The sequence below is a fragment of the Mercenaria mercenaria genome, chromosome 17, assembly GCF_021730395.1.
Source record: "Mercenaria mercenaria strain notata chromosome 17, MADL_Memer_1, whole genome shotgun sequence".
Classification (NCBI taxonomy): domain Eukaryota; kingdom Metazoa; phylum Mollusca; class Bivalvia; order Venerida; family Veneridae; genus Mercenaria; species Mercenaria mercenaria.
Window position 1 is genome coordinate 55285863 of NC_069377.1, and position 9246 is coordinate 55295108.

General features: G+C 34.0%; 1 protein-coding gene across 1 annotated transcript; it reads left to right on the forward strand.

Moving 5' to 3' along the window:
* Positions 1-326: 326 nt before the first annotated feature.
* Positions 327-5364, forward strand: LOC123536849 (uncharacterized). The gene is made up of 2 exons (XM_045320326.2): positions 327-1295; positions 2982-5364. The coding sequence occupies exons 1-2, from the start codon at positions 817-819 to the stop codon at positions 4114-4116; spliced, it is 1614 nt and encodes a 537-aa protein (XP_045176261.2). The 5' UTR covers positions 327-816; the 3' UTR covers positions 4117-5364.
* The last annotated feature ends 3882 nt before the right edge of the window (positions 5365-9246 follow it).

A 9246-nucleotide genomic window follows, 5' to 3' on the forward strand; every position in this document is an offset into this window, starting at 1 on the left:
AGGCGCTAAAACATTTATTTCTGACAGTGGTCTGGCTCTATGTAACGGACCTTTTCCTTCGTTACATATGTCTGCGATAGAAGATATGAAAAAAAAAGAAAATAGTTTTTTAAAGATATTCAGTGGCCATCTTTCTCTAAAATATTTCATGTTTAGATGTTTACTTCAAATGTATAAAATCCTCATCAAATGTATTTAACTTTCTTTATTATCATAACTTAATATATAAATTAACTTTGCATATAGAACTACATTCAGAATTAAATGTCAGGCAGTATCAGTTGATTGTTAAAAAAACAGACAGTTTTTTAATGGTACTACACATTTATACTATTTTAACTTATACATGTTTACAGCGTGTACTATTTTAAATCGAATGCATATTGTAACTGTATGTACACATAAACCTGTTAATTTTTGTTTAATTAATGTTTACACAAGCTATCGTGTTTATAGATATGAAATTTGGATCTAATGTGATAATATTCACTTCCGTGACTCGTTGTAATGTGACATAGTTTTGTTATCATAATATACACACGTAACATGATCTGTTTTAACTTTAAAATCGATTATTAATGCAAACGGTATTAGTAAAACTTTCAGTACTTCATGGATTAATACTAACTGTTTAAACTCTTTGCGCAGTTTACAAATGTTACATTTTATTAACACCATGAAGAGTGCAGTTGGCTCGTGAGCTGTGCCTTTAAATTATGGAAATGTGAAGAAGATATAACGAAAAAAAAAAAATAAATCAAATAATATATCAAACAGGCTTCTAAATCAAACTTTTCGAGACATTTGAGTGAAATTATGGCAAGTGGAAAATCGGACAAAATAAGAAATGAACAAGAAGATGGCGATTTTGAAGACGAAACTTTATCCAGCGACTACCTTATAATATCAGGAAGTACATCTTCTACTATTAGAAGTGATGTCACAATTTCCCGTTCATATCTATCGATTAGAGGATCTGAGATCACAGGAACGGATACTCCTAGTTTTTTGTCAGTCTCTGATCCAGAGACTAGTTATGATGATGTATCAACAATGTTTGATGAGCTACAGCATGAAGACGATCTAGCTGATGAGGATATATCTAAAGACAGACCTTATCAAAGTGGGAAAAAACTCTGCTCTAATTGTGTCGTTGACGGAAAACAAACAGAAGCGACCCACCTTTGTAAAGGTTGCAGGCCTGATGGTAGATATATTTGTCACAAATGTTTACAGAGTCACAACAGGTGGTCCCTCGATCATTTTGTTATCTCACTATCTGTAGAGGAGGAAAGGTATATATCTGTATTTATTTTCCTGCTGTATTTTTTCTGTGTATGATTATTACCAAGTGATACAGTTGTAGACCTGAGCTATCACCTAAGGCGATTTGTGCTCCCAATCCTTCCCCAACGCACCCATTCACTCCAGCCGCCAAATTTTGAATAGGCTGAAAAAGAATTTCTTACAATTCTTTTGTAACAACCGGGTTTTCCGTTTAAGAAATGTTTTTCATTGCTGTTTGGGGTTTTTATGTTGTTTTTTATGCTGTTAATTTTAGTTATTTTATACATACATAGATCTACAATACAATTATTTCACGTATTATATTTCATGAAGCATGATTTATATCTTAAGTGCTAGAGCCGATTTTTCAACTAAAATATCGAGGATGACAAACACTTTGCTTTGAAGGGTTTTAAACCATTAAGTCTGATTTGCATGAAAACAATAATAAATTACATACACAAATGAGTGTATGACATAATGTTGTTAATAGAAAACGTGTCAAATTTTCTTTGATTTTAAAAGGAATTGGATGTAGGCTAAAATGCCTTTTAATTCTAGAGGTGACCACACAGGTTTAACTACTGCTATATTACAGAATAAAGAACTGCTACCTTTTAACTTTAATTAGAGACAAATTGAAATATTTGGGAATTCGGAGACTACTGGCAAATTACGAAAATCCCGATCCCATTCCAACTTCAAGAAACAAAAAGAGAAAAGATAACAGTTTAATATGTGAATGTTCATGTGTGCGTGCATGTGTTTGCTAGTGTGTTGCAAATTTGTATGTCGGAATGTCCACGTTGTGTATGTCCACGGTGATTAAAGAGGACTATCGGTTAAAGAATATAACTGTTTACAGAAATTTTCTCAAATTAGATAAACTGCTCAACTTTCTATTTCCCATATTTACCTTATCTTCCATTATAGCAAACAATAGTTTACACGTTTTTCTCTATGAATTCAAACTTCAGGGCAGTATTGCTAAGTTTATTAAATATGATACTTTCTAAGCTTATAATTGAGGTCATGTTTTGGTAATTTATGGACAACTGTGTAATTGTTTCCGTTTTTAACAGTGTAATATGTCTGACCAATACATTTGAAGAACATTGCATTCGCAAGATATTTTGTCGATTCAGTACATACTGAATCTTCACAAAGCCTAAAACTAACCATTTTGCATTAAAATTTGTATATCTTTGAATGCAGTATTCTTATGACATATTTGTACTAAAAAGCCTGGTGTCCAATTCAGTAGTGCTGTTATAAGCGATAAGGTATATTCTTTTTTCCAGGTACGATTTTCAAAGTCTTAATTGTTCTGCATTTCCTGAGCTTTAATTCTTACCGAACTATTCTTAGCTTTCAGGATACCGTTGTACAAAAATCCATGTAACTGATATAAATCATTCAAAAATTTATGTCTTGAAAACAAAATGTGCCTTAATTCAAATCTTTAAATCTTTGGACATTTTGTCGTAATTAATTTCGCCGAAGAATACTTTCGTTCTTATTTTGATTGAAAATACACGTCCTGATTGACTTCCAAAATGTCGCACTTGTTTTGTATACACATTTAGCTATGTACATTACGTGTTCCAGTTATAAAATCTATTAATAGGTAATGAACTTCAGGATGAAACCTTGAATATAAAATCTGTAATAATAATTTCTTTTGTATACTGCAGTTCAGTCAGATCTAGGAAAGAAAACAATGAAGATTCAAACGAACTGATTACTTCTGAGGAACACATCATGAATTATCTTGACGAAGTTTTAGAATTTCAGGAAAATGCAACCAATGACACCAGAAAGACTGAAACTAAAACTGGTAAAATTACAAATGCCGTTGAACAAGAATCAGACAGAAGTGGTACTTTGCACCATCCTAAGATTAGAAGGTTTAGAGGTGGTGTCTATGATAATGACAAAGCTGTACAAATCGCTGAGAAGAGAGACAGACCACGTTTTTATGACGACAAACTGTACCGTGAAATCATACAAGACCAAAGGTATAAATACCATTTGCAGGCAACCGGTAAAAATTTTACAAAATATGGAACTTATTCAGTACGAACTGATACAGATACCAAACCTTGCTTTGTAACTGGTACTTGTCAGCTTCCAGATGGTAGACTAGTAATGACAGATTCCGAAAATTGTCGACTAAAAATTCTGGATCCAAACATATTCGAGGTAACTGCCTCTCGCAAATTACAAAGTAATCCTTGCTTGATATGTTACATGACAGAAAACAAGGTCGCAATTGCATTTACGAACTGTGATGTTGCCATTATCGACATATTAGAGGACATAGAAGTAAGAGGTTCATTCAGAATTAAACATTTATGTAAAGGTCTGTCATATGGAAACGGAAATCTATACGTCTGTTCTACACATATGATTGAAATTTACAGCGAGAAAGGTGATAGGAAAACTTTGCTTCAGCTTGCTTCTACCGATGTTGAGATCAGATGCCCAGCAAGTATAAATCTTAGCAAAAATGGTAGCATTATTTATGTTTCAGACATAGAAAAAGGCATAATCGCGATGGACGTAGAGGGACATATTCTGAATATAATATCAGATAATGTATATGAACCAAATGTGTTGTGCCTTGACGTGTCTGGAAATATATTTGCAACTGAAATGAATTCAGGTAGAGTTTTAAATGTCGATCCAGATAATGGTAGTGTAAAACAAGTGGTACGAGAAGTTTGTCAAAAAGACTATCCAATTTCTTTGTGTCATGAGAGAGTATTCAATCGTCTTATTGTGGGTGTTTGGAGGAGTGACAACATCCATGTGTTTTCGTGCCCATGACATGATTAATATAGTTGTATTAACACTTTTTTGTATACATGTGTATATGTTTGAATTTTAGATGTAATGGTAACATGTGACTAAATCGTCTTATTGTTGGTGTTTGGAGGAGTGACAGCATCCATTTGTTTACATGCTTTTGACATGAGTTGTTTTGTTGCAGTGGCACTTTTTGTTTATATCTTTGAATGTTAGAAATAACATATATGTGACTTAAGTAACGTTACCTATGTTTTATTCTGGGACAGAGAGGTCTCCGTAGCCGAGTGGTCTATTTCGCTGACTTCGAATCACTTTCCCCACACAGATGTGGGTTTTAGTCTCGCTCGAAGCCTTGAATTCTTCAAATAAGGAAGCTATCCAGCTGGCTTACAAAAGGTTGGTGGTTCTACCAAGATGCCCGAACATGATAAAGTAATGCACGGAGGGGCATCTGGGGTCTTCCTCATCAAAAGGTGAAAACTCACCATTTGACCGATAATTGTGTCGGTGTAACGTTAAACCAAACGAAAAAAGAAATAGGTCAGTGACAATATTCATGTTTATACAAAATTTGCTTTCGTTTTATGTTAACTATTATTACCCTATTACCGTTTTTGAGAAAAAATCAGTACTACTAGACTTCTCGTGCTTACATACCTTTTAGACAGCTCGGCAATATTTCATGTCTTATCATATTCGTGGCCTACGTTTTAAAAACCTCAGGACTTCTTCTTGTGTTTTTCGTTATTACGGCATACGTTCATCAATATTAAGGTTAAACACGTCCACTGTCTGTTATGATAGCATTGTGTGTACATGGCAATTAAGTTGAAGTTCCCACATCCAATCCATATGTCAACAAATTCATGGTCCGTTTTCTTTCAAATGTATTCTGTTGAAAACTTATAGGAACATATAGCTTAGATTCTAAATATAAAAAAAAGTACTCAAAAAGTTTAAAGTTTTGTATAAGAGATTCACCTAGCGCGGATCCTTTATGTATTGTCTTGTCTTTTTGGATATAGTGGAATTGAAGACTAAGCTCTCCATTGGTGCGTTTGTCATTTTGTGACTTTTTACCGTTCCAAGTTGGTGAGTAACTGTGTCCCCTCATTTGTTTTCGGACCGTGGTTTATTCCTACTGGATTTTCTTCTTTATTTTTGACTATTATTTATGCTTCTGTATCTAACTATAAGTTTGTTTCTTTTAATGTTAACCATTATATTATTATAAATTGATAGTTTGTACATTAAGAGTTCATCTACATTTTTCAGTAAATGAAATGTTTGCTAAACTTGTATTCGTTGTTCTTTGTAATTTAAAGATCTATTTCACCGAGTTGCCTGAAAATTATCTATGCCAGCTATATTGCAAAAACGGCGTTCCATAAATGCGATAAGCTAATCGCAAATCAGTGAAAAAATCACGTGAAAACATTCATGTGCTATGCTACTTGTTGCTTTCCAATATAGGTAATAAGAAAGGTATATCATTGATGCACGTATATGCGAAAATGTCAGTTCCTACATGTATGTACTGTTTTGTCTATACACATTTACTTCACATCGTTTTTGGAAGGTGATTTATCAAAATCGCAATCTCTCTGTAATTGTGCAGAATTTAATCAGGAATAGACTGTCTCATAACTATTTCGTATCTATCCGCTGTACAATGTAGTTCAATGCGGAAAAAATTTACCACCTCTGACGTCATTATCGTTACAGACCTGTATATAATTGATGATATGTTTAACCGAATCAAATCCTATATGTTTTGGGTTTCAAACTATCAAACCGCTGTTTAGCGCTTGTGCCATTTTTTTGGAATGGATTCTTTTCATACTCGTACTAACATGAATCACCTTCCATCAGTAATGTACTATCAGTACTTTGATTCAGATTGTAAATAAGTAAAACTTACACTGTCCAGTGCTCGCAACGACGTAGGGAATATGTGCTAGTACGAGCTATCCATACCTAGCATGATATTCTTTCAGTCAATCTATAGCCAAGTAATATTTTAACATCACACCTATATTGATGCCTTCTTTGTTCAATGTAACGTTGGTGGTGGGAAGGCTAGGGACTCACTTGTACAATAATTACATCTATCACTATCAAACATGAAATTTAATCATATCTATTTCATGTTTTTCTGTACATATATATACAAAAATGCGGAAGTAAATTTTTAGCTCGACTATTCATAGAATGGTAGAGCTATTGGAGTCGCCCATGCGTCGGCGTCCGCGTCCGCATCCTGATTTGGTTAAGTTTTTTGTATGTAAGCTGGTATCTCAGCAACCACTTGTGGGAATGGATTGAAACTTTACACACTTATTCACTGTGATAAACTGACTTACATTGCACAGGTTCCATAACTCTATTTTGCTTTTCTACAAAATTATGCCCCTTTTTTAATTTTTGGTTAAGGTTTTGTATGTAAGCTGGTATCTCAGTAACCACTTGTGGGAATGGATTGAAACTTCACACACTTATTAACTGTCATGATCTGACATGCACAAAGTAGGTCCCATAATTCTATTTTGCTTTTTTACAAAATTATGCCCCTTTTTCAGCATAGAAATTTTTGGTAAAGTTTTTGTATGTAAACTGGTATCTCAGTATCCACTAATGGGAAAGGATTGAAACTTCACACACTTGTTCACTGTCATGATATGACATGCAGTGCAAAGGGTCAATAACTCGACTTCGCATTTTACAAAATTATGCCCCTTTTTCAACTTAGGAGTTTTTGGTTAAATTCTTATATGTAAGCTGGTATCTCAGTACCCGCTTATTGGAATGGATTGAAACTTCACACACTTGTCCACTGTCATGAGCTGATAAGCACTATGTAGGTTCGATAACCCTATTTTGCTTTTTTTACTTAATTATGCCCCTTTTTCGACTTTCTTATTCATTCAATCGACAAGGCTGTTGAATAGTCGAGCGTTGCTGTCTTTCGACAGCTCTTGTTTTCATTGTCACGATTGTGGTAAGGTTCATTCTATCGAAAAACAGTGTAGGTCTAAAACTTTTGACATGAGGCTTTTCGATTTAAAAGTATAAAATTATAACCAAGGATTTTTTCTTACAACAAAACAATATTACTCACGACTACGTAAGATGACGAAATTTGAGAACAAAAATGATCATGTTTACAAAATACATACAAAGGTCACTTAAAGGTACTACAAAGTATGTATCTAGTTCCTGCACCCCTTTAAATTACCCCCACTGGTTTTTAAAAGGCTGACAATGTACGTTTAAAATGTAATTTAGAATTCTTCAAAAGATTGTTTTTATCCTTCGTTGTTGACCTAATGGACTAAGATAAAATAAATTAAGCTTTGTTTTCAGTTGACAAGACAAATAAAAATACAACATAAACTCTTTAACCTACTACCGTAACTAAAGATAACAAGTACAAATTGATATAACAAATGTATATGGGCTCTAAATAAAATCAGTACATTTAGTATAATAGTTTAAATCGATTACCCTAAAAAATATGTTCAATTCATAATATCAAATACCAAAGTTTTAAATAAACTTGTAAAACAAAAATATAATGGGGACAAAGACTACGATCTACACCGCGGCGCATGCAAACTGCTAAAAGACTAGACAGTCAAAGTGAAAAAACTGACTAACTATATAAGAAATGGTTGTAAGAAAAGCAAATAGCACTCAGAAGCCTCTTCAGGTCGCTGACTTTGAATTACTTGCTCTTCACTGATGTTTGTTCGAGCCTCACTTGGGGCGTAACATTCTTTATGTGAGGAAGCCATCAAGTTGGTTTACGGAAAGTCGGTGTGTCTGCCCAGGTGATCGCCCGTGATAAGATAATGTCCGGAGAGGCACCTGAGGTGATCCTCCACCAAAATAAGTTGGAAAGTCGCCATGTAACCTATCATTGTGTTGGTGTAAAGCTACACTTAACCAAAAATATCTTTTTTAAAAATACAAAAATAAAATGAATGTGAAATATTCACCAAGTTTCACTAAGGTAAAATACGACCAACGGAACAGCTAGCTATTTATAATAACGCACACTACTAAAACATTTTTCATTTTTACTAGAAACATAAATAGTAAACAACAGAGCTACCTCTTTCAGAGGTATACGCTAAATCGCTCTGTCGCAACTTCCGAGCTAGTGCATGTCGCGATAAAAGAACGTCAACAAAGGTGAGTGTCATCATAGTTTTTGCATTTTTACAATCATTGTACCGAATATCAAAAATCGGGGAATGGTAGGCGATGTAGATATGATTTAACTTTACAGAGAACTTAATGTTTGCTCATTTATTCTTGATTTGTGGTCGTGACGGTGTTTACCAGCAAGCTGATTTAGCAGTGAATTTGGCCGTTTCGTCATGAAAGCACTTTCATTGTCAAATATTTGCATTTTAACTGATATTAAGAAGCAAACCGAGTAGGCGTGAGATAGCTGTAAAGTATACAATGCATTTGGAAATAAAATATGTACCGAAAATGGTTTGGGAGTATTATTATGAGAGACAGCTCTGTCGTGAAGGAGATAGTCATGTCGCCAAGGAGATAGCTCTATTTTCATAAGAGAGCTCTGTGTTCAGAGTTTTAATGTTATATTGAAAAGTTTACAATATTTACGTTTGGTTGTCCGCTTTCGAAATAATATGCAGTCCCTGTTCCATCGGATATACATATGTATGAATATGCTAAGTATTTTTTGATAAAGATTTTTCATAAGGCTATAATTGTAAATTTTGAAGAGTTGTACATTCTGTTAACTTTTGTCTGGTGAGTGATTGTGATGGCACGATGTCCGGCGTCCGTCGTCTGTCGCTGTCTGTCTGTCTGTCAACATTGAGTGGACGTGTGGAAATGGATGTGTGGCTCCTCGTTGAAAACATATAATAATACATGAAAGGTAAGGCGCAAAGTTGGAAAAAAGATCAATATGCATTTACTGCATCTGACGATATATAACCAAAATAGTCCTTATATGATACATTTTTTAAAAATGTTATAATGACGTGCTTCATTCTCATAATTACATGTGATATTATTGATGTAGTTACAACTTCCGAATTTTTGTTATTTTAATTTTCTCATACGTGACAGCAAATGAGACAGGTCATGAAATATTGCTTTTTCATA